Source organism: Chrysemys picta, chromosome 10 (genome assembly GCF_011386835.1).
Source record: "Chrysemys picta bellii isolate R12L10 chromosome 10, ASM1138683v2, whole genome shotgun sequence".
Taxonomy (NCBI): Eukaryota; Metazoa; Chordata; order Testudines; family Emydidae; genus Chrysemys; species Chrysemys picta.
Window position 1 is genome coordinate 84,413,803 of NC_088800.1, and position 25,102 is coordinate 84,438,904.

The 25,102-nt window shown below is 51.4% G+C and overlaps 1 protein-coding gene and 1 pseudogene across 1 annotated transcript; both read right to left on the bottom strand.

Annotated features, from left to right (window-relative positions):
• Nucleotides 1-10,233: 10,233 nt before the first annotated feature.
• LOC112059071 (U4 spliceosomal RNA) lies at nt 10,234-10,312 on the bottom strand (annotated as a pseudogene).
• A 2,931-nt stretch (nt 10,313-13,243) lies between these two features.
• Nucleotides 13,244-19,062, bottom strand: MSRB1 (methionine sulfoxide reductase B1). Its single transcript, XM_042853935.2, has 4 exons — nt 18,903-19,062; nt 17,392-17,534; nt 17,105-17,219; nt 13,244-15,666 (listed from the first exon to the last, which is right to left on the bottom strand). Exons 1-4 carry the CDS (start codon nt 18,955-18,957, stop codon nt 15,638-15,640), a joined length of 342 nt encoding a protein of 113 aa, XP_042709869.2. The 5' UTR covers nt 18,958-19,062; the 3' UTR covers nt 13,244-15,637.
• Between the last annotated feature and the right edge of the window lie 6,040 nt (nt 19,063-25,102).

Consider the following 25,102-nt stretch of genomic DNA (forward strand, 5'->3'; position numbering starts at 1 on the left):
CCTGGTTGGGATGATTTAGTTGGGATTGGTCCTGCTTTGAGCAGGGGGTTGGACTAGATGACCTCCTGAGGTCCCTTCCAACCCTGATATTCTATGATTCTATGAATGGGTTACAGCAGGGGTAGGCAACCTGCGGCACGCGAGCTGATTTTCAGTGGCACTCACACTGCCCGGGTCCTGGCCACTGGTCAATGGGGGGTCTGCATTTCAATTTAATTTTAAATTGAAGCTTCGTAAACATTTTAAAAACCTTATTTACTTTACATACAACAATGGTTTAGTTCTGTATTATAGACTTATAGAAAGAGACCTTCTAAAAACATTAAAATGTATTACTGGCACGCTAAACCTTAAATTAGAGTGAATAAATGAAGACTGGGCCACTTCTGAAAGGTTGCCGACCCCTGGGTTACAGCATGACAGACCTGCGCTTGTGAAGGCCTGATTCAGCAGAGAACATGTGAGTTCAGTCCAGCTCCGCCTGGACACGGGCTCCCCATCACAAAAGCCACCACCCCAGCCGGCACTGAGAGTACCCTTCTTGTGGCAGTCTCGGCAGAGAGGCCCAGGACTGAATGGACCCTGGAGACAGAGCTCCCCTGACATTGCCGGCGCCAACCAAGGTAGGGATGAGGGGGAGGGGGAGCCTTTGCTGCAGTGTCAATGCTCCATCTGTTTTGTGGGTACCGGGCTGTCAACGCAGCACCTTGCACCAGCTCTGAACAAAACACAGAGTGCAGCCGCAGTCCTACGCCTGGGGCATTGTTAGCACACCACGGCCCTAAAGACTTGTTAGATGGAACGTACACAGTCTGGGTCTACACCCGGGAAGGGGCCAGTGCCCTCGACAGCAGCAGGAGCTGGGATCAGACCCAGCTTTGAAATAGAGAAGTCTCTGAACCAGACCTTCAGCTGTTATAAATCAGGGTCACTCAGGTTGTCTCTCTGACCAGCCGTAGTCTTGGAGTGGCCAGCTAGTTTATCTCCTGAGAATGGAACTGCTGCACCAACTTTGGATAGTTGTATCTGACCCTCCTCGTTTGGACTATACCATCTGACCCAGTTTTCAAAGTTGCCCCCATCACACAGCCGCTCAAAGCAAGCAACTTGGAAGGCAAGTGTCTGGTGCTAATTTGATGTAACGCTCCTTCTGACAATTTGCAGATGTCATGAATAGGCAGTTCTATGCGGTCTTTGCAGGAAGGTTAAACTTGAGGAAACTTTAGACATCCACAGCTGTAAGATCAAGACTGTTAGAATTGCGACCTTTGACCTTGTGCCGCTAGTAGAAGACCCAAACTAGAGGCCAGATGCACTCAGAAACCCCTGGTGCTGGGAGTGACCTGATGAATAACATTTCCATACATGCACGGAGCGATCATCGGATCGCTATGAATTATCTCAACCCTGAGAGAGACTAGACATCATGACAAGGCCCCTATTCAAGGAAAACAGCACGTTACAGCAACAGAAGTCTTAGCAAGATTCTCATCGGTGATGAGCAATTACCTTCCAAACAGGAAGAGAAGCTCCTAAAATGGTGGCGTTGGGGCTTGTGAACAATGTATTTCTCAGTGCTCGGAACGCTAGGTACACACGTTTACACCATTTACTTGCACCGCATACAGGAAAAAGAGGCAACGCTCCTCAGTACAAAACACTAACAATAATCCAAATCCTGATCTCACCAATACTGGTGTAAATCCACAATAAAGCTGGATGCATACTGTATACCGTATCTATCTCAATAAAAACCACATCTTCTCTTCAGCGGCATTCCTCTCTGTTTGTATTCCTTCTCTTTTGGGGGAAGGGGCTGTGCCTTACTCTATGTACGAACAGCACCTCGCACAATGGGACTTGCCTGTGAGCTAGTGGCAGATCCAGATTACAGGACTCAGGAGTAGCCCTCAAATGGGACCTCGTCCCCAGCTGTGCAACACAGGCAATGGGCAGATGGTTAACGCTAAACATCCTGGGAAGAAATGACCAACAGTGAGTGGAGAACTCATCGACCTGGAGAACTCATCGACCCTGGAAAGAAACACAAGACATTTCTTCTCTTCGTGGCTCTACAGGCACTGAGACTTTACATTTGCTTTGTCCCCGCGCCCAGCTTTTGTTATGGACCGGGAGGTAGGTGGTCTGGCCTAGTCATCAGAGCAGGAGTCCGGTCTAGTGGGCAAAGCAGGCATCCAGATTGGAGAACAAAGCCAAGGGTCAGCACCAGAGTCACCTGCCAGTCCCCAGAGCCAGGGTTCAAGCCGGAGTCAGAGGCTGGGGTCGGAGCCAGGACTGGTCACTGAGGATTGGAGATGAGGTGAAAGGGCAGGAGGAGAGGCAAGGATCAAGCATGGAGCAGGAGCGCAGTGGGAGTGAAGGCAGGAGAAGCCAGGGGCAGAGCAGGAATCAGGTACAGAGTTGGGTGCAGAAAGCAGGCACAAGTGGGGTCCAATGTAGCCACAACAGGAGACCACCTCGCTGCTCAGACAAACATCCTGTTCCTCCTCCTGGCTTCAATAGCGTCACTGAACCAATCGGTGGAGCCGGGCGATCCTCCAGTCAGAGCTCCCGTGGGTGGTACCTTGGCTGGGGCTATAGCTCTAGTAACGTCTCAGCCCAGCCAGTTTCAGCAGCCATTGGGTGGAGGCCAGGATGTACCAGCTGTTTGGGGACTTCAAGACTTGGGGCATCACCGTGTTTGGGCTTGAGCCTCCAGAAGGGGTTAATGACACCAAACCGCTCGCCACACGTCAGCTCTTGGTATGTCACCAGGGAGGCTGATTGGGAGCCAGATGTTTTCCATCTGCCTCATTAACTCTTAAAGAATTCCTGGTCCATCACGCAGCAGGGAGTGTCTCCAGGGCAGACAGCTGGTGAGAGGTAAAAACACGATGTGAGATTTCAGCACTGGCTTTTACCTCTTCTCTCCTATCTGGTAACGCAAATAAGGGCATAGCCATAAAGATCTTCCTCGGAAATCTCAGTGGGGAGGGGAGGCACGAGCTGATGTTAGAAAAAAATTTTGACCGAAGGACAGAAATGAAGAGGGGGTCAGTACTTAAAGGGCAGAGATTGCCAGGGGTCACAGACTCAGCCAAAACAAATAATTCATCAAGCTGGTTCGCTTGCACCACACTTGAAGCAGTCTTACCAAAGCGCCTGCCCCCAGATTCTGACCGTCCCCACCAACACACACACTTTTCAGACCACTTTAAGCTCTGCTGGGGAGAAAGGAACCGAGGAATTGCCGGAGTGGATCAGGCACAAGGTCCGTGTGGTTCAGTCCCTGGTCTCTGACTGCATAGAAGCCTCAAGTGGCGTCTGTGGCCCAGATCCTCAGGTGGTGCAAACTGGCATGGCTCAGCTGTAAGGGAGCTGTGCTGGGGATCTGGCCCTGTGTATTCGAGAGCAGAAAGGATTTATGGCAAGTAAGAGAGAGAGAGAGAGAGAGAGAGAGAGAGAGAGAGAGTGTGTGTGTGTGTGTGTGTGTGTGTGTGTGTGTGTGTGTGTGTGACACAGATATATATATAGGTTACTGCACCCAGTGTAATCTTGGGTCAGACTGCTGCTTTATCCCAATTAACTTGCCTAAAGGAATAACAATCATTAGAACTTCCTAATGCCTGGTGATCGTTTTTGAATATAATGTCATTTTTATAGGAGCTTTTCTGTGGTTTTTTTAATTATTATTAAGAAAAGGAGTCAATCTCTCTTCCTCTCCGACATTTCCACTTTTCACTCCAGCCATTTCTCCGGAGGTCAGAGAGGTGCATTCTGTCCATTCTGTGCCGTGCAAAAGAAAAAAAAAAACCCCAAGGTCAGACTGAGGCTGTTGGGAAGGAAAGTGATGATTTTTTAAACAAGTAGCGAAGTTTCCATAGGCCTGGTAACATAATCCAATTTCTGTCCTCGGAGCCCTTTATCTCGTTAGATGCATGGTGCTGATGCGAGGCCTCTTTTGCTCAACTAAGCAAAATATTCGTATTAAGTCAGAATTGTCATTAGTTGAATAACAAAACAAGGGTTTAATGATGGAGGAGGGGGGCAGGCCTCATCAGAGCCCATCATAGGCAATGATAAGCAGTAATAGGGCAATCAGGCGCTCCGCAGAACAAGCCTTGGAAAAGGTGATAGCAGAAAATAGGACGGTTCTTGAACAAATGGGAATCCCAGACAGGGCTGCGGAGGTCTCTAACAATGGCCAGCCGGGTTAGTGAATGCTCTGAAACCTGGCAAGAGGGAGGGTCTCGGGGTCCAGGCTCCAGCCCAAGCAGGAATGGCTACACTGCTCTTTTTAGCCCCACAGCCTGAGCCCCACAAACCTGGGCTCTGAGACTCAGGGCCACAGGTTTTTCTTTGCAGCATAGACATATCCTAATAGTTAAAGATCAGCTGAAGCCCTGAAGTAGGAGGTGTGAATTCTCCTCCAACAATTTTGTTAGCATTAACTATTATAACTGGGCATTCTGGTATCCATATAAATGTCCAGTCTCTTCCAGAATCTCACTAGGTTCTTGGGCTCAACGATATCATGTGACAATGACTTCCACAGGCTGATTATGTGTGGGCGGGGGAGGGTTCGGGAAATGTACATCTTTTTATCAGTTTTGAATCATACACACATGTGGATAATGACATTAGGATGCACAGAGCTATGCACTTATTATCAGGCCCAGTACTACCAGGGGGACAAATCTCTCCTCCGCCCCAAACAATCTTCAGAGGGCCACAAATGCTGGTCAGAAAGGCCAGACTAGGTACAAAGTTTCTAATGTTAAGCAACAGAACAGCAGTGGATTGGAGAGTCCTCACCCTTTATAGATCACAGCAAAATACTGATACAGGAGCCAAATTTTAATTTTAAAAACTCTTTAAAATCCAAGATTTTCCAGGGGTCTCACTAGCCCCTGGACTCCTGGAAGGTTGTGTGTTTTTTAAATAGAGGCATCCGTGGGCCCCAAAATCCCCCCTTGTTGTCCCCCCCCAGTGATGGGACCCTAGAACCATCTCTGCCGGCTATGATTTGGTTTTCTGCGTGCTGTGCCTTTCAAGGTCGAAGCGTCGTTTGCTGGAAGTAAAGAGGTAGCAAGGCCATGCAATCCAGTGACTAGGTACCGGAGTGGGAGTCAGGAGTGCCGGGTTCTGTTCCTATCACTTCCCCCATTTCACTTCCCACGCTGTCTCTTTTGATTGTAAGCTCTTCAGGGCAGGGACTCTCTCTTACTATATGCGTGTACAGCACTACCACAATGTGGACCTGTCACAGGGTCTACTCACTGCTAGGGGCACCTTCTCCTGGCCACTCTGGGGATTAGCTCCTTCCAGGTGCTGCACCCTCTCTGGCGGTCTCTCCACCCCTCATCCTTTCTCGCCTGGCAGCCCTCTCCTTCCAGGAGCTGTAGCTTCCACTTTGTGACTTGGCCCTCCGGCCAGGCCACTATGGGCCTCCTCTTCTGGGGTATCCAAGTCTTTTGGGGCAAACTGTCCCAGGCAGTCCGCTCTTCACTGCCTGCTCTGTGCCACTTCCCCAGTGGCGGGCCCACCCTCTACTCCAGATTCCAATTCAGGGGCCCCTCTCTTCAGCAGCCAAGGTCTCCACTATCCTATCCCTTGCTGCTTTCCCCCTGACTCTTCCCTTTCTCTGGGTTTGCCAGCCACACAATTCCCTCCACCCACTGTCTTGGACGAGGAGGACTGCATGAGATGTCACTTTGGAGCCGATCACCATGCTGCTTAGAAAGCACTCCTGGTCCGGGCTGCTTTGGGGCCATGCACTGGGTTAATGCCGGATGAATCTCCTAAGGTTTGGAAGTGTAGTCCGGCTAGTCCCTACTGTGAGATGGGCTCCAGAGAGAGGGAAATGGAGACATCCTTAGTGCTCCCACAGCAGAACAAAGAAACCCCTTGGAAAGATCATCTTCAGCATATGTTTAAAAAATGGAACTGTAACCAAAAAAAAAAAGAGAGAGAGAGAGAAATGGTCCAGCCACTCCAGCTTCCAGGACAGCCTGCTGGCTTTTACACTAGGTCTGGCTATTCTGCAGGGAAACGGAATTCCTTCTCAAATAGCATGAGATGTGTTAGGGCTGAAAACAATATTGAAAGAGACAGACTTTAGCCTGCGGCTTGTCTGCATCACTGCACGATCCATCTTGCCGCAGGGGGCACTGAAGGAAGCACTGAAATCTCATCAGCCCACCAGGAGCTGATGACAGCGCGGTGGGGGATGGAGACGGAGGCGTGGGAACAAACTGGGGAATTAGTGGTGATTCCAAGTGTGGCTGTGGAAGAAGCCATTCCCAACCCAGTGACCATCTCCGGGGACGCACGGAGGATGCCCAAACCAACGTTCAGAGAGGTAAAGATCTGCAGCTTTATAAAGCGCTACCCAACATCTGAGACACTGCAAAGTGGCCTGGTTTCCAGCTGGTGGGTGCTCGAGACTTGTTCAAAATCAGGCCCCCCAAGGTATCCAAAATCACTAGCCTCTCTTGAAAGTGTTGGCTGGGGGCTAGCAGGGATTCCAAAGGGAGTGAGGGCCCAGGAGCAGGCTGCAAAGTATCTGAACAGAAGGGAGAGGAAAGAAGGAAAAAAATGCTCGAATCCCACCACACGCAGGTGCTAATGTAGCGGAGCCCCCTGATCGATGAGGTTTTCCAAACGATTGTTGTTATCACTGCCGTGTTGACATGGCACCCATCACTGTGGCACCTGGGTAGCTTGCAAGACGAGGTTAACTTGAGACACTCAAATCTCAATAAAAGTCCAAACGCCCTGCTCCCCTCCAGCTCTGCAAGCCAGCTAGGCGAGCAGGACGAAATGGGGTCTGCCTGACCAAGAAGGAGAAGAGCATTTTAGACACGGGGAAAAAAGAAAATCCAATGCATCTTATTCATAAATGTTCTGGGTCATTACAATAGGGCCAATGTGTCTATAGACAAATGCAAGGCATATTGGGAATAAACAGGAAGAACTCACAGTATTAGTGCATAAGCTAAATTGTGACTTACATATGTTGATAGCTGTTATAAAGAGGACGGTGATCAGCTGTTCTCCATGTCCACTGGAGGCAGGACAAGTCGTAATGGGCTTAATCTGCAGAAGGGAGGTTTTTAAAAACAAGCTGGACAAACACTGGTCAGGGAGGGTCTAGGTTTACTTGGTCATGCCTCAGTGCAGGGGGCTGGACCGGTCCCTTCCAGGACTACATTCCTATGATTGTCTGACTTAGGGGCTGATCCTGTGCGATACTGAGCGCCCGCAGCTCCCACCCACATCACAGGGAAGTGAGGATGGTCAGAGCATCACAGAAGGAGCTAGACACATTGCAGGATCAGGCCCCATCTGACAGGGGTAGAACTGGGCTCCTTGCCGTTTTCCCCATTCTGTTTTCATAACGGTGTTTACAAAACCCAGTGGGCCAGACCCTGTGGTCCTCAGCCGGCTTTTACTCCAGGTTTACTCAGTGCCTGCTCAGAGACGTGCCTAGGAGTTTGCCTGAGTGCAACATTTGGAAGGACTGCAGGATTCGGCCCAATATAGATCAAAACAAACTGGCACTCACCAAAGCCCCAAAGCTCTTCCTTTCATTACCGCTCCCTGAGCCACCTGGAGGCACCCAGCCACCTGGTCTAGGTGCAGGAGAGCAGCTTCAGCAGCCAAAAGACTGAGCAGGGGGAGAGAATCAAAGAGAGCCCTGGCTACACGCCATCCCCTTAGCAACTCAGCCTCCGCGGAGGTTCCTCTCTCTCTCCATTGGGGAGCTGTACCCTGTGTCCCTTCTGTATGCCTGCCTGGACCTTCAGTCCTCCTTCGCCAGCCCTCCCTGTACGCCGGCAGGAGATCAAAGCAGCGACTCGGCTCTCAGCTGAGGCATCTGCGCCCTGCCACCAGGTGCTGTGGCCGACCTTAAATAATCTTCGTCACTCATTGCCCCGGATGCTATCCCAGCAGATACCTCATCCCTTGCTCTGCTGGGACTCGTCAGCAATTCGCCTGGCACAGAATAACATTCACCGATGCCCGTCAAGGAAACAGGTCGTGATTTATAGGCACATGCTGCACCGTGCCAGCGAACTGAGAATCAAGGTATAGACTGTGACGAAAGGGGCAAAGGGGGAAGCAGCAGACTTGCAGACTCCTGCAAAGACTTTGGGTTGTGACTACCTATTGTTCCTGGCTTCGTGTGCTCATTGGAACAGTCTTTAGTTAACACCGAAATCCTTAGCGCGTTCCGTATGTGACAAAGCCAGGAAAGGAGGCATAATCCAGACCTTTCACTCCAAACAAGTCATGAGCATTTATTCTATGCTATCCAAGCTGTTGGCTGATCCAAGCAGAGAGAAGCCTACCAGGAGCCTTCAGAGAAGCTAATGCTCACTGGGAAGCCTGCAGATTGCAAAACTGGAACAGCAGGACACTGGGGAAACGTAATTCTCAGCTCCAACGCCTGAGCTGGATTCAGGCCAGAGTGACACTGAGTTCTGCCGGCATAAAGCAGGGCACAAGGCCCCGGCAATAGAAAGGGAGCGGGGTCGTCATAGTGCAAGGTGCCGTCAACTCAGAAAACTTAGATCCTCGCCGTCCTGTTCATTTTGCTCTCGTGCCAATGCTGCTGTCCAAGCCAACGCCCGCCCTTGCAGCAGCTTCAGTGGTTTCAGGATCAGGCCCAGATAGTAGATGGGCATTTCAATTGCACTGCCTGGGGTGAGCTCCCACACAGCGCAAAGGACAGAGGGTAGCAGCACACAAGAACGGGGTGTGCAAACCTGACCCTGCCCTAACAAGATCACTGCTGTGTATGCTGGGAGCAGGAGGGAGGCTCGGCTCTTTGTTAGAAGTTCATGCTTAAGTCGCTGACTGTTCAGCCCATACCCTGCCCCCTTCTCACTAGCCATTACTGAATGGGCCAGCAGGGGGCCTGGGACTCCCCACTGCCCAGGACTCAGCCCAGCTCGGACCCTCATCTGCACCCCCCTGGAGGGTCTGCTCACATTCGCACGGAATCACAACCACCTCACACCTGTCAGAAGTGCTCACAGGGTCAAGACCAGAGGGAGGGGCTTGTCCTTCTGGCACCCCACCCCCCACACCCCAGGAGACAAAGGCCCCACATGCACAAGTGCTCAAGGGATGGACCCTAAATTGGCAGATGTGGGAGAGAGATGGGGTAGGGGGCCTCCACCCCAGGGGTCATGGAGAATTCAGGCCATGTATGGATCCACCAGCCATCCCCGTTCCTAAGCCCGCACTTCTCCACGCTGCCCTGCTCAGATCCCACCCCGCAGAGCACAATCCTGCATTATGCCTCCCCACACACACCAGTTCTGCAGCTTCTCTCAGCTCTAGGCACCCACCCTGTAACTCAGCCTGCAAAAGGCCTGGCCCTTACGTTGTATTGAGGGAAGGGCAGGATTTGCCCCTTAAAGCTTCTCATTGCATGAATCCTTACTATGCTGCTCTCCCCCCACTACTGGACCAGATCTGTAGCCCTGCTTATGCAACAGAGCAGCGGTTCTCAAACTGGGGGTCAGGACCCCGGTTTAATGGGGTCACCAGGGCTGGCGTTAGACTTGCTGGCCAAGGCGAAGGGTTTCAGCCCTGGGTGGCAGGCAGGGCCGGCTCCAGCTTTTTTGCCGCCCCAAGCAGCGAAGAAGGAAAAAAAAAAAGGATAAAGCCGCGATCGGCGGCACTTCGGCGGCAGCTCTACCGCACCGCTTCATTCTTCGGTGGCCGGTCCTTCCCTCCGAGAGGGACCTCGGACGTGCCGCCCCTTTCCATGGGCCGCCCCAAGCACCTGCTTCCTGCGCTGGTGGCGGGGCTTAGGTGTGTAAGCTCTCTGGGGAAGGAGCATTTGTTACTCCGTGTTCTGTTAGCACATCATGCCCATTTGCAGGGCTCTGGTGTCGTCCTCAGCACTAAGCCATGTCAGTCCATTGCCCGGTGGGCTGCGAGACACCTCCTACTTCCCTTCGAAATCCCTGCTTCTAAGGCTTGAATCCGCTCAGTCCCCCTACAGCCCTTGCTCCCCGCTAATGGGTCTTCTTTCCTTTGTGACTGCTCACAAGCGATGTCACTTTAATGGACGCTCACGATAAGTCAACTCGCTCTGCGAAGGGCACCGGTGGAAAAACTTCAACATCTACATGCATCTTTGGGCAAAGGGGACATTTGGAATAGCAACTGCACCCCCTAGTGTCTGTTTGGGGTACAGCAAGTCAACATTAAACCCAGTTGAAAAGTTTTCAACTAGCAATAATCACACCTCAGATTAACCTCATTGGCTAGGATACTGCCACTGCGCAAAAGAAGTAATTATCAATTATTATTATTATTTGTACGGTGAGAGCACCGGGAGCACCAGTCATAGACCAGAACCCTATTGTGCTCGGTGCTGTACAAACATATATACAAAAAGATGGTCCCTGTTCCAAAGAGCTGACAATCTAAGTAAAGTCTCTCTCTGTTATACAGCTATTGGAGGCTGAACTAATCAGATCTTTTCCTTACAAAGAAACTAACTCCAGGGACAATGGGGCCTGCGCCAGAGTGAAGGGGAGGAGAATACTCAGCTTGGTTGGGGGGCAGGGGGGGGCATTACAAAGAATCCAGGAGCTTGAAGTTTGGGGGATAGAAAATCGGTGATACTAACAGATCTGCCGGCACTATTCTATATTAAATCATCGATAAGACAAATCCAATTCTGCCCCCTTTCGACAGCCACCCACAGCTCTGCCGATGCACCTCAATCTTCTCCAGCAACAACCTCTGTTATTTCAGTTCTGAGCTCCCCCCATGGAGCTCACCCAATGCACTTTGATCCTGGCCTGTGTGCTCAATCCAGGCTCCCTGATGCTCCATTCCTCACAAACTCTGCCAACACACCCCTTATCCACCCTGTAGGCTGTACCCTCCGTCCTGACATCCCTGTTATTCCAGTCTTGGGGAGCAGCATTCCCCCGTAGTTTACTTCGGCGCAGACAGCGTCATGTCCAACGCTCGGAGTCGGGGTTCAGGGACGTTGTCCTTGCAATCTTTGCGTTGCTGTAAATGATTCTGCGTTTCCTCCCAGCAAAGAGAGCTTGGAGAGAGAGCGAATCTTTGCTTGCTACGAGGTATCAATCTGTTTTCACAAGCGAAGCAATGACCAGGTCACCTAAGAGGCTGTTCTCCCCGCCCTGTACAAATGCTCAGGAGAGTCTAGCTCTACTGGACCCACCTTCACCGCTGCCTGTCTAGAAGACGGCTCGGGGCTGAAGGCTGACACGCAACAGCTTGGCTGGAAAGTGAATCAGGTTTTGTTTTTTAATAAATAAGGCTTGGAAGGAAACTGGATTCAGGTGCTTGGGAGAAGGAGAGTGGATTTGCAGGGAAGCCTTCATTTCAGCCTGCAGCTACAACAGTAAGGATGAAAATGAGGCCACAAGATTTCAGCCGGCCCTTCCCAGGGAGGGCTGCCAGGCACTGAGGCGAGTTAGGACAGCAACTTTCACTCCACTTCCCTAGCACACTCATGCTGCTCCTTGTCTCCAAAGCTGCCCGTGACTTTGCCCCACCCGTGTCTCCTCCTATGCCTGGGCCCTGCCCCGATTCCATCCTCACTGTCCCCTTTTGTCTTCTCCATCTGAGCCTGAACATCTAGTTCAATGGGACAATGCGCGTCAGTAACATCACTCACATGTGTCTTTGCAGGCCCAGGCTGTAAACTCACATCCCGCCTGCCCTCCAGAGGCCCGGTGAGGTGCACAGCAATTCCATACCGCACGAAAATGACTGAAACCCAAAAGCTGAGTCGTCAGCGTTGCTTCGGGAAGTGGGGAGGGGTCCCAGCCATGTCCAAGTAGGCTCTTAAAGAGCAGTGCTAAATGCAAGAAGCAGACATGGCCCTGGATTTGCAGTGGTGGCTACATCCTGGAGTTACAAGTGGGCCAGCAGCCGATGACCTGGCCCGATGCTTAGAGGTGACCAGATCAGAGGAAGAGCTTGGCTCAAAGGTTTCATCAGTTGTGCAGCAGCTTGGACCTAATACAGAAAGCTGATTAGCGACCAGTGTAACTGAGCCAGAACTGGTGTGCTCACCCATGTACAGTCAGAGCACAGGCAGCAATATTTGGTAGCAGCTGGAGTCAGAGCTGTGCATCAGGGAAAACAAGAGAGGTGTGCGCCCCTCTGCAAAGGCCGGAGGCAACTGCAGAAGGAAGGTTTGACTGGCTCCCTGCCGTCCCAGAAGGCAGATTTCACCCTAGCAGAGGCATGAGGAGCAGACTCAGGCAGATTCCAGTTTAAGGAGAGAGCGGTCAAAGAGAGCCACCTGGACACAGTCATGGAGGCGAGCGATGGCAAATGTTGTGCAGAAAATTACGCCGATGTCAGACCCACTGTAAAACAAGCAAGCTTGCATCACGCCTGACACGCTGCAGCCACTGCTACTGAAAACACTTCTCGTTTTGGTTTCATATTCTAATGCATTCGCTCTTGACCAAAAGTGTGTGTTGTGCGCGTGTGTGTGTGTGTCTGTCTGTCTGTCCACATTGTCCTTTTCCAGCGAGTCAGCCAGATGGAAGCTCCATAACTGTCCACAGGAGACAGGGTACCCGAGCTTGTCAGAATAAACAAACCCATTCAGAGGCAGATTCCTCCTGTGTGTGACTCTGGGGCTATAATTTTGCAACTGGATTGGTGAGATTCCTTCCAAAAGGCCCTTTCACCATTACAATGCCCCAGCACTGACTCTCCCTTCTTTCCAACCAACCCCAGCCAACCAAAAAGACAAAAATGGCCGTGAAACAAACAAACCTAAACAAAGTAAACGAATACACTCTTTTTAAAACCTCAGAACCAGAACCACTCTCCCAAACAGAGCTGCCACCCCAAAAGGGAAGAAGAGCCCGAGTGTCCAGTCCATTAGCGCTTTCGCTATCGCTGTCGAATTTATGGGGAAGGGGCCCAGAGACGATGGTGACGGGGGGCAATACAAAACTTGCTATTTGTACTCCAAGCCAGGCTTGTGCGAGGAAGATAGGGTCTCTGACCCAAAGAGGTTACGGTCTCAGACATGTGACTGTGACGTGTCTAGCACATCTTTGGGCACTCAGACAAAAATAATAATAAATCTGTTTTCTCCCTCCTCATCCTGCCATTCAATACAGTGAGGATGCAGAAAACAGAAGAGGAAAACTGGGATTTATTCCCCGCAGGGGTCAGCATGAGGAATGCTTCACAAAGCAGGTTATTGCTCCGGGACAATGAATCAATGGTTTATTATCAGGTCGACAGTTACAGAGGCAGATACAAGCAGCAGCAGCAAAGGCCCAGTGCTAAGCTGGGATGTCACGTTCTTTGTACGGGGTCCCGGTCACCTCCCCTCCGCCCCTGGGCTGCACCTCAGCAGGCAAAATGCAGCTTGTAAAGTGCCCCTCAGTGCAGATGAACCGTAATACTGCCATCAGCGTGCCTTAGTCCTCTGCCCACCGGGGGTGGACCCAGTTCCCTATTGCGCTGTGCACCTCCAATCTTCGCTCCATAAGAGGGCTGCTGTGGTTAAAGGGGGGCTTCCTGGAGCTCTACAGTCACGATGCAGGTTCAAGATGGCACTTGGAGCTGCACCAGTCCAGCTGGGGGGCAGATTCTGATCTCACTTAGAGTCAGTGGTGATCCTACACCACCAAAGCCAGTGGACGTTTTGCCACCCACTTCGGTGGCAGCAGGATCAGGACCTTAATGTGGCATAAATCCACCGCCACCCACGGAGTTACACTAACGTCACTGAGAGCAGAATGGAGCCCCTCCAAGGAGACAGCCGAAGAGACTCAAGGAGGAGAAAGCAACCCCGTTGTGCATTTGTACTGGTGTCCCTGTGGACCGATCAAGGAACAAACGAGGGTCTAGGGTTTGGAGGAAGATACGCACATTCCAGCCCAAGGGAACGGCAGTGGGCAGTGTGGTGAAGGGGAGGATGAGGTGCTGATTCAAGGGGAAATAAATATAATAGCCCTTAGTATCTAGAGGTAATTCACACATGATTTCCAAAGCCTGAGCTATGCAAGTTTTTGCTGAAAGGGCCCAATTCTGAGCTCCCTTACTCTGGTGTAAATCAAGAATAACTCTGCTAAGGCCAGTGGAGTCACACAGTAATAAAACCAGCACACGGCGAGATCAGAATCAGGCCCAACGCAGAATAAAATCAAATCAACTTCTAAAATTATTTCTATTGTGTGCAAAAGAGATAAAATACCCAGAGCGATTATCTGGTAGGATCATCCAAACATCCTTACCCTAACCATCCTGGAAGGGTTTACCTAGGGCAATTCATACCATGATCCCAGACCAGAAAATAGCATGTGAGAATGGGACCAGATTCGAATCTCAGTTAAATCCAGCGTCACTCCCTACTGATTTCAATGCAGTAACTCTGGATTTACATGGGCATAAGAGATCCGAATCTCCACCCAATATCTCCGTATTTCATTCTGGAAATAAAGGGTGAAATGTTGGCTCCTTTGAAGACAACAGCAAAACTCCTATTGACATCAACAGGGCCAAGATTTCACCCATCGTGCACGCTACTTATAATGGACAGGAGAGAAGGAATTCAGTAGCTGGTACTGGACAGAGGCTGGGCTGTTTTGGGACATGGGGTTGCTGGGGGTAGGGTCTGATGGATGAGAAGGAGTTACAGCATTTGCTTCTCCCCCATTCACTATGTTTAGGGGACAAGTCACGGACCATGAAATCTGGTCTTCCCTGTGAAATTTGGTCTTTTGTGTACTTTTACCCTGTACTGTACAGATTTCATGGGGCAGACCAGCGTTTCTCAAACTGGGGATCCCGACCCAAAAGGGGACGTGGGCGGCGGGGGATGCAGGGTTATTGTAGGGGGGTCACAGTATTGCCACCCTGACTTCTGCACTGTGGTCAGAGCTGGGTGGCCAGAGAACGCCAGCTGCTGGCCAGGTGCCCAGCTCTGAAGGCAGCAGCGCAGAAGTCAAGGTGGCAATACCATACCATGCCATCCTTAGAGCTGGGCTCTTAGCCAGCAGTTGCCACTCTCCGGCCACCTAGCTCTGAAGGCAGCGCCGTCACCAGCAGCAGCGCAGAAGTAAGGGTGGCAATACCGTGACCTTCTCCCTACAATAACCCTGTAACTCCCGCCAACCCTCTTTTGGGTCAGGATCCCTACAGATACAACACCATGAAATTTCAGATTTAAATATCTGAAATCATGAAATTTACAATTTTTTAAATCCTATAACCGTGAAATTGACCAAAATGGACCGTGAATTTGGTAGGGCCCTAACTATGTACAAGTTTGCAACCAGATGGTTCAAAGCAGAAGTTGTCACCTTGTGCCACATTCGCTCTAGGGAAGAGATAACCCACCTGACAGAGCAAAGGCAATCAGAGATCAGTGTCCCATTTCCCTTCTGCTCCCCCAACCTCATGTTCCCAGCTGACAAACCAGCACCCAGCACCGATCTCTGATGGGAGGCTTTGTATTGCAGAAGCCTGGAGGAACTTTGCTTCACTAGATTCTCATTTAGAGCACACAGGCACTTGATCCCAAACCGTTATCACAGGAAACAATGGGTAGCGTGTAGGAGTCCACTATAAGCAGCGAGTGAGTCCGGCAGCCCGCTTACTTCTTAAGGTTCTGCTCCGCTTTGTCTGAGAAAGGGGGAAACAAAATCAACAAGTCAGCCTTTCGACACCACTCCTCTGGAATCCCCTGCTAATTACACACCGGAAGTTTGGATGAACACAGTTAATATTTCACAAGTTTCGTGGTCTGGGGACTAGCAGGCCGAGCTGGATGCGCCGAGTTTTTGGTTCTAATTCGGGCTCTGCTCTTGCACCCTCTCTGCCCTTGGGCAAGTCCCTCAGAACCTTGCTCCTTGCTTTGCAGAACCCCCCTGGCAGCAGGATCAAACCCTCTTGTTCTCAGTTTCCCCATCTGTAAAATGGGGGGCATCTTTACCTCTCTAACAAGGCTTTTATAGAACTTCCATCGTTAACGTCTCTAACACACTTTGAAATGGGGCAGAGACACAGGAGGAATTACCTAGCTAAGAAGGCCCTGAGCTGAGTGAGTTTTGGGGCCTCCCGTGATGAGAGAGGGCAAAAGGACAGGATGGGGCTCGTGAGATTTCCAGCCCACACTGCACTTCCAGGGTAGGTTTGAGGTCTCGCAGGATTTGGAGCCATGATAGGAGCCCTGTGCACAGGGCTACTTCCTGATTGCTGGTTTCCAGCCGCCAACCCACCCTGCCCCGCTTATCTAGGTCTTAGTGGCTTGTGCTGTCTCCACTTCGGGGCTGGGAAGGAATTTTTCCCCAGACCACAAGCTTGGCTGAGGCATTTTGGCGGCGGGGGGCCCTTCAGTTGCTCCACGTCTTTGGCAGCACTGAAGGACCCGCCGCCGAAATGCTGCCGAAGACCCGGACGGCCACCGGGCCAGGGCTCGCGGGGCCCCTGCAGGGCCTGGGGCAAATTGCCCCACTTGCTCCCCTCTCTGGGCGGCCCTGCCAATGACCTAATAAAAACCAGCCACCCTCTAACTGAACGTGAAGCACAACACAGCTCATCAACACAAATCTCACAGAGAACAAGATCAGTGGGACCACACCCAGGAGAGTTTACCAACGCGGCTCCAGCCTCATCACTTTGTTAGCTTGGTGCCTGCTCTTGTTCCCATTGACCTAACCAGAGAGGGCCCCAGGGAAGAACATTTCCTGGTATTTGTTAATCGGGTCAGCCTGAGGCCCCCTGGGCACTTTCTGCCACAACGGCCATGATCCTGGACAGTGGCTGTCTCGCTAACAGAGGTGGAAGAAAGAGGGAAACAAATGAAGGCACCTCACTCCTTCCCAGGAGGCAGGCCTGATCAAGAATGCTCCCAGGGGTACTCTCAATGCCCCAGCTGTGTTTGGGAATGGGGAGGGGCGCGGCCTTTACACTGGTCCTTGGAGATGGAGACACCAAACGCGGATGCTAGACAAATGCATTCTTATTAAACATGCTCTCGCTCAAACCCTGGAAACCACTGGAGTCTCTAATCAAACCAGGCAGACCCCAGCCAGAGGGACCGTCCGGGTACAGCCCTCACCTGCAGAGATGAATTTCAGCGAGCTACTGAATATTCAGAAGCGAGACTGCCCCCTCTTCAGCCCGTCGTTGAGGAACTCATGGCCCAGCCCATTACCACATTTGCCGCAGGACACCTAGAAGATGCAAGGGAGGAAAACGAATGAACCGGGGCCAACCCACGGGCGCTCCCTTTGTGCTGCTATTCGGACAGCGAGCAGCAGGCACTGGAACGGCCCCTTTAGCAGAGACAAGTCAGGGAGAGCTGGCAAGCTTCTGCTTTACTCTCTACGAGGTTTTCATCAGCACCTTCAAGGCGCCCGGTCGCTCTTCGTACTTGGCCACGCTGTCGGCGTGAATGGTTTCAGTGAAGGCCGGCCACGGCGACGAGTGCTGGTATTTTGCTTTGCTGGAGAACAGCTCATAACCGCATTTGGAGCAGACGTAAATGCCTGGGGAGGGGGACAGGAGAAATGACGGGTTAACTTCGGGTGGCAAATTCAATCGCGTGTGTGCTGCACCTGTAACGCCTGCATCCTGCTGCCCAGACAGCGCGCAAGGTCAGAGACGATCACCTCAAAGGATGGTTTACAATACAGCCCTGCTAAACAGGGACTCAGGCCAGGATACACCAACAGGTCACCTACACAGCTTAACCAAACCTACCGCCACCTGCTGTCACTTTCCAGTGGCCAAGATATGACTCAGGATTTCATGGTGGTGGCAAGGGATGAAATCTCAGAGCGTTCTGCTGCAAAATCGCATGCCCCGTCACATGAACTAAAGAGAATCCCATTTAGCTACAAGCAGTACAGGGCCTATGACACAGTTCTGAGTCCTCTCTGTCACACACACACTGGCCTGTTCCTTATGCACCTTTGGCTCAAGCACAGCTCAGAACAGAAGTCCATGCTAAGCCCTGGTCCACACCCACCTCCTGCTGACCCCAGCCCCGGCGCGCTTTCTCCAGCAAGACTGGGCCCAACCCAGCCGGGCTCTGCGCAGTCCGAGCTACCTGCCACTCCCACGCACTGGCCTGGGTGCCAGGGGGCTCTGCACACACCTGTGCCCCTCCTGGGGAGTCATGTGACTAGTGGGGCCTGGCTGGCATCCGGGGAGGATCCGGTTCAGAGTCACCCTGCGCCAGGAGACGGGAAGACACTGGGGGCGCAGCGCCCTGCAGAGAGGGTCTGAGGTTCTGTGCGGCCACCCAGGGATTGGGGGAGCTCATACCCAGGCCCCACGACTGAGCTGATCAGGGCCCCGTGTTACCAGGAGGGGGCTGGCAAAGGGTTAGGGTTAGGGCAATGGCCACACCTATGGAAAGGGGGATCCCAGCCACCCCTATAGACAGGAGCCCGACCCCTATGGGCAATGGCCACCCCTATGGAGAGAGGGAGCCCGGCCACCCCTATGGACAGGAACCTGCCCACCCCATGGACAGGGGGAGCCCGGCCACCCCCATGGACTGGGGGAGCCCGGCCCCCCCTATGGACTGGGGGATCCCAGGCCCCCTATGGAGAGAGGGATCCCGGCCACCCCTATGGACAGGGGGATCCCAGCCACCCCTATGGACTGGGGGAGCCCAGCCACCCCTATGGACAGGAACCTGGCCACCCCTATGGACAGGGGGATCCCAGACACCCCTATGGACAGGAACCTGCCCACCCCATGGACTGGGGGATCCCGGCCACCCCTATGGAGAGGAGCCCGGCCCCTACGCACGATAGCCGCCCCTCCCCGGGCCGACAGCCGCCCCTACGGACGCGGGGCTCCGGCCGGCCGCTCGGGGCAGCCCCCGCCGGCGCCGCGCTCCCTACCGGGCTCGAAGTGGCCCCGGAACGCCTCGCCGCCGAAGAAGGCGCAGAAGGACATGGCCGCTGCTCGCCGCCGACTGTCAGCGGGGCCGGGCCGGGCTCCTCTCGCCGGGCACCGGGCCAGGGCCGCCGCGCACGGGCCGCCAGGGGGCGCTGCCGGGCAAGGCGCGGGGAGCCGGGCCCCGCCCTGTGCCGGGCTCCAGAGGCGCTGCGGAAAGGGACCGGGGGGGTAGCTGGGGTGTGATCCCTCCCCCGGGTGCTGTGATCACTTACACTGGGTGCCAGGGGCCGGGCGTGTCACTTGCACCAATCTGCCACCCGCAGGGGCCGCAGAGTGAGAGGCGAGCAAGGAACTGGGCCTGCGTCTCCTCTCGCTTACCCCGGTGCATGGGGTGACCGGAGCGCAAGGGGGTGAGAGGAGCCTATATAAGAAAAAGACCCAAACATCGGAACTGTCCTATAAAATCGGGACATCTGGTCACCCTACCCGTGTAAACCTGCGCGGACTCCACCGCTTTAGGGGAGTTACCGCTGCTAGACACCAAGGTGCGGCAGGGGCCTGCTTTCACTTTATTCGTCTGCTGGCGTCTCTTCCTACTCCCCCTCCTCATTTAGCCCTGATTTTCTCCCCTTCTTGCAGCCGTGCAAATCAGGAGTAACTCCCCAGAACCCAGCTCAGTTACTCTGGATTTACCCTGGGGTAGCTGACATTGGAATCTGGCCCATAATGTTTATCTTGACATTCCCTGTTTGACTAGAAATAGCTCCGTCTATAAGAGTCCTCTTAACCTTCCCCTGTAACCTTTCAAATGAGCTGAATATTTCATTAAACACAAGCCTGCGGGGGATCTGCCTGATGCACCAGACATTTCATGTCTCAGCTGGACACTGAAGAAATCTGAATGGCACAGGGCTGATAGCAACCCGGGCTCTGCAGCAGCGAGCAAGCACCGCTGGAGAATAATGGAGTTTGCCTTGTTTTGCTGCAAAGAGTTTTGAAGGACACTTCCAGACCTCGCTCATCTGAAGTGGCATATTTTGAGCTGCTTGTTACATTCCTGGACATGGCTAACCTGCACAAAGCAATAATCAATAGCAATCTCATATTCTCCCTGGGCAAGTTCCTGGGGGGGAACGGATCTGGAGTGGGAGGTGGAGCTCTTCACGTCAAAGATAAATCCAGTCAAGTCAGTTTCCTTCTGACAACTGATGACCTTTGTCAACTGCACTGTCTCAGCACAGTTCCCAGTGGACTGATGTTACATTGCTGTTATTACGGATTACAGCGTGTAAGTACCTTCAGAGGGAGAAAATACTGGGTGCTAAAGGGCTCTTTAATCTAGTGGAGAAAGTCAAAACAAGAACCAGTGCCCGGAACGCTGGAGCCAGACAAATTGAAATTGGAAAGGCACAAATTGTTACCCCTGAGGGCGATTAACCATTGGAACATGCTCCCAAGGAAAGTGGTGGATTCTCTCTCTTGCTGTCTTCAGATCCAGATGCTTTAGCCAAACACAAGTGACTGGGCTTAATACAGGGGTAAGTGGGTGACATTTATGAAGCTGGGATGCCCAGGAGGTCAGGCTAGATGATCTAATGATCCTTTCTGGCCTTAAATGCTTATGAATTTGCATTGCAATAATGTCATAAGGCACTAATCAAGGACAGGACGCCATTGTGCTAGACGCTGTACAAACACATAACAAGTGACGGAGCTTGACCCAAACAGTTTACAATCTAAGTAGATAATAAGATAGACAAAGGGTGGAAGAAAAGAAGCATTATTATCCCCATTTTAGAGGTGGAGAACTGAGGCCCAGAGAGAATCAATGACTTGTCTAAGGTCACACAGGGAGGCTTTTGCTCTCCCTTGCATCACAGAAATCACCAGCCTGGAGGGCAACATCAGCAGAGTCTATTGATTCACTGGGTTATGGAGAATTAATTCTAGCAGAGGCTGCTTTAGGAACATGATAGAAGACAGCTGCTACCCATCTTGTAGCTGTTCTGGTTCCATACCTGCCACTCACGGTGTCAGGATGAAAGTTACTTAGTGATAACATAAACTATCTAACCCTATAAAGAGACCGCAGGCCCCACTCACAGCTGATGCAAGCAACTAGAGGATTTAAGGACAATAAGGAGTTTTCTAAGTATATCGGGAACAAAAAGAATCCTGATACTGTTATTGGTCCATTACTAGATGGAAATGGTAGAAACATCAATAATAATGCAAAAAAGGAAGAAGTGTTCAATGAATATTGCTGTTCTGTATTAGAGAAAAAAACAGATGATGTAGTCTCATCAGATGATGATGATAACTCTTTCCTTCTACTAGTATCTCAGAAGGATGTTAAACACCAGCTACTGAAATTAGAAATTTTTAAATCAGCAAGTCCAGATAACTTGCACTCAAGAGTTTTAAAAGAGCTGGCTGAGATGCTTGCTGGACGGTTAGTGTTGATTTTCAAGTCTTGGAACACTGGGAAGTTCCAAGAGACAGGAAGAAAGCTAACATTGTGACAATACTTTAAAAGGGAAAATGGGATGAGCTGAGTAATTGTAGGTCTGTCAGTCTGATATCAATCCCGGGCAAGATAATGGGTGGCTGATATGGGGCTTGATTAATAAAGAATTAAAGGAGGGTAATATAATGAATGCCAGTCAACATGGGTTTGTGGAAAATAAATCCTGTCAAGCTAACTTGATATTTTTTTCATGAGATGACACATTGGGTTGATAAAGGTAATAGTGTTGCTGTAATAAATGTAAACGTCTGGAAAGTGATTGACTTGGTGCCGCAACTAGAAAAAACTAGAACAAAACAAAATGAACATGACAAACATGAAGTGGATTAAAAACTGACTAAATGATACGTCTCAAAATGTAACTGTAGGTGGGGAATCATCATCGAGTGGCTATGTTTCTAGTGTGGCCTTGTAGGGATCTGGTCTTGCTCCTATGCGATTTAACCATTTTATCAGTGACCTGGAAGAAAACACAAAATCTTCACTTATCGAGTTTGCAGAAGACACAAAAATTGGGGAAAGTGGTAAATAATGAAGAAGACGGGTCACTAAGACAGAGCAATTTGGATTGCTCGGTAAGCTGGGTGCAAGCAAATATGTGTCTTAAAATGGCTAAATGTAAACGTACCCATCTAGGAACAAAGAATGTCGGCCATACTTACAGGATGGGGGACTCTGTCCTGGGAAGCAGTGACTAAAAAAATTTGGGAATACCGATGGATAATCAGCTGAACATGAACTCCCAGTGCGACACTGTAGCCAAATGGGCTAATGTGATCCTTGGATGAATAAATAGGAATCTCATGTAGGAACAGAGAGGTTATTTTATCTCTGTGTTTGGTACTGGTGTGACTGTTGCTGGAATAGCGTGCCCAGTTCTGGTGCCCACAATTCAAGAAGGATGTTGATAAATTGGAGAGGGGTCCAAGAAGAGCCATGAGAATGATTAAAGGGTTACAAAACCTGCCTTATTGTGGTAGACTCAAGGAGCTCCATCTATTTAGTTTAACAAAGAGAAGGTTAAGGGATGACTTGATTACAGGCTATAACTACCTACATGGAGAACAAATATTTAATAATGGGCTCTTTGATCGAGCAGAGAAAGGTATAACATGATCCAATGGCTGGAAGTTGAAGCTAGACAAATTCAGACTGGAAATCTGAAACTAATTAACCATTGGGGATGGGAGGAATAGTTCAGTGGTTTGAGCATTGGCCTGCTAAACCCAGCATTGAGTGTTCAATCCTTGAGGGGGTCATTTAGGGATCTGGGACAAAAATCTGTCTCAGGGATGGTACTTGGTCCTGCTGTGAAGGCAGGAGACTGGACTGGACTCAATGACCTTTCAAGGTCCCTTCCAGTTCTATGATTGAAACAATTTACCAAGATTGGATGTTCTTCTAAAAGATCTGCTCTAGGAATTATTCTTGGGATGTTCTCTGGCCTGCGTTATGCAGGAGGTCAGACTAGATGAACACAATGGTCCCTTCTGGTCTTGGAATCAATGAATCTACAGGTCCACTGATATCACAGGAAACATACTTGCTCACACCTGGGCTGGATTTTATCCTCCGGTCACATACATACACAAAGCCATGGAGATGATCATGCTAAGAGCTAAATTTTGCTCTGGGATACAGCAGTGTAAATCTGGAGTAGCTGGAGTGAAGTTAATGGAGTCATTCTGGATTCATACATCAGTGTAGCTAGAAGCAGACCCGGGACTGATACCAGCGAATCAGAATCTATTCCATAGCCTTGTCTGACCCATCAATCCTGAATAAAATAAATATGAACTAAACAGGCCACAGCCTGATCCTTCACTGCAGTGGCGGATTAGCAACTGGGCCCACGGGGCCCATGCCCAGGGGCCCATGCCACCTTCAGGGCCCCCAGAAAAAATCTGCCACCCAGCTGCGGAAGCCCAGAGCCCCTGCCACCGGGCGGGCAGGACAGGGAAAGCCCCCGCACTGGACCCCGATCCACAGCAGCCCACCCCCCAGCAGCCCCCAACCCTGTCCCTGGCAGAAGCCCCTGGGCACAGGGCAGCAGGGGAAGCCTAGCCCTCATGCCCAATGCCACTCTCCGGCCGAAGTGCCTAGCAGGGCGGGAGAAGCCCCAGTGCCCTGACCTGGTCCCCCACAGAAGTGCAGGGGGTGGCGATGGAAGACCCAGCACTCGGACCCCCGTTGCAGCCCTGGGACTGGAGGAGCTCTCACTCCCTGCTGCGCTCCAGGGCCCTGGTGCAGGTACAGAGCGGCGGGGGGGGGCAATAAGGGGACAGAATGGGGAGGGAGTGGAACAGGGGCAGGAAGGAGTGGAGCTGTGGGCAGAGCCATGGGCAGAATAGGGGCATGCCATAGGCAGAAGAGGTGGGGAGAAGCCCCCCACTTGCTCGGGCCCCAGGCCCCAGGAAACCTTAATCCGCCTCTGCTTCACTGATCCCCTTTTCCTGGATGGATTTTGGCCTCGGACCAATAAGCATTCATTCGCATGGGCCGTTCAAAGAGGCTGCAATTCTTGCACAATAAAGAGATTTGACTTAAGGCCCCCATTCTGCCTCAGTAGTAAAAAATCTCCCTGATAGCGATCTAGAGACACTCTTCTCAGGCTGAGAACCTGACCCCACCCACCAGATCACTTTGCAGCTACGCTCTCCATTGCACAGACAGAGTTTGTTCGAACAGCTACACACAGCTCCTAGTCCAAATGCCTGCAGCCTAGATAGGCAGGTAGGACTAGGTTAGCTTGCCCTATTGCCCAAGATACTGGCCTGATTCTGATCTCCCTGAGACTGGTTTTACACCGATGATGTCGGTGCAGTTACCCCTGGGACCCGATTCTCCTCTCTCCCCCACTGGTTCCACATTAGTGTAACTCCACTGACTTCTGGGAAGCTGTTCTTGATTCACAGCAGTCTACATGAGATCAGAATCAGGCCCACTGTCCAGGCCTCAAGTCACCGCTCCCATCAGTTTTAGCCTGGTGCAGCTCCATTAGCTTCAGAGGAGTCACTCCTGATTTAACCTGAGTACGGACGGGGCCGTTTATCTGTGCGTGTGCCTAGCACGTCTCTGCCCTCGGACTTCCAAAGGCAGCACTCAGCAGAAACTCAGCAATCGCATCTCATGCTTTTTCCTCTCTCCCCCTCCCCGGGGATTTACCGCTGGGTCTGAAACACCCCATTATTTCCTATGGGGTCATTTTCAATCCCTTTCAGAAGGAGGGTTGGCAACCCTCCAGGATTGCCCTTGAGTCTCTTGGGATTACATATAAATCTCCAGGAGACGGCGGAGAGCAATCCAGGAGATAAATCATGGGGCATTCTGGAAATGAACGTTGAACGCTGAATCCGATTTGTACAGTAGCCCAGCCAGTGTTTAAAATGCCATGGTAATGTGCATTTGCCTGCCCAGCAGTTTCATTGTGCTTGTATTTCTTTACCTTGTGCGACGTTTTATGTCATGACGTAAAGTCTGTGCACCGTCATTGATCTACACATGCATGCGGGCACGTTCGCGTTGTCTCTTTAGTCTACGCTCACTGCAACTGCCTCGCGCTTTCAAACAAAGAGAACAGAAATGGATGATGGTGAGGGCTCTTCAAAACACAGCAGCTCCAAATGTACCTTGGACTACTGTCGTTACACCAGTGGTCATTGTAAAGACCCCCCC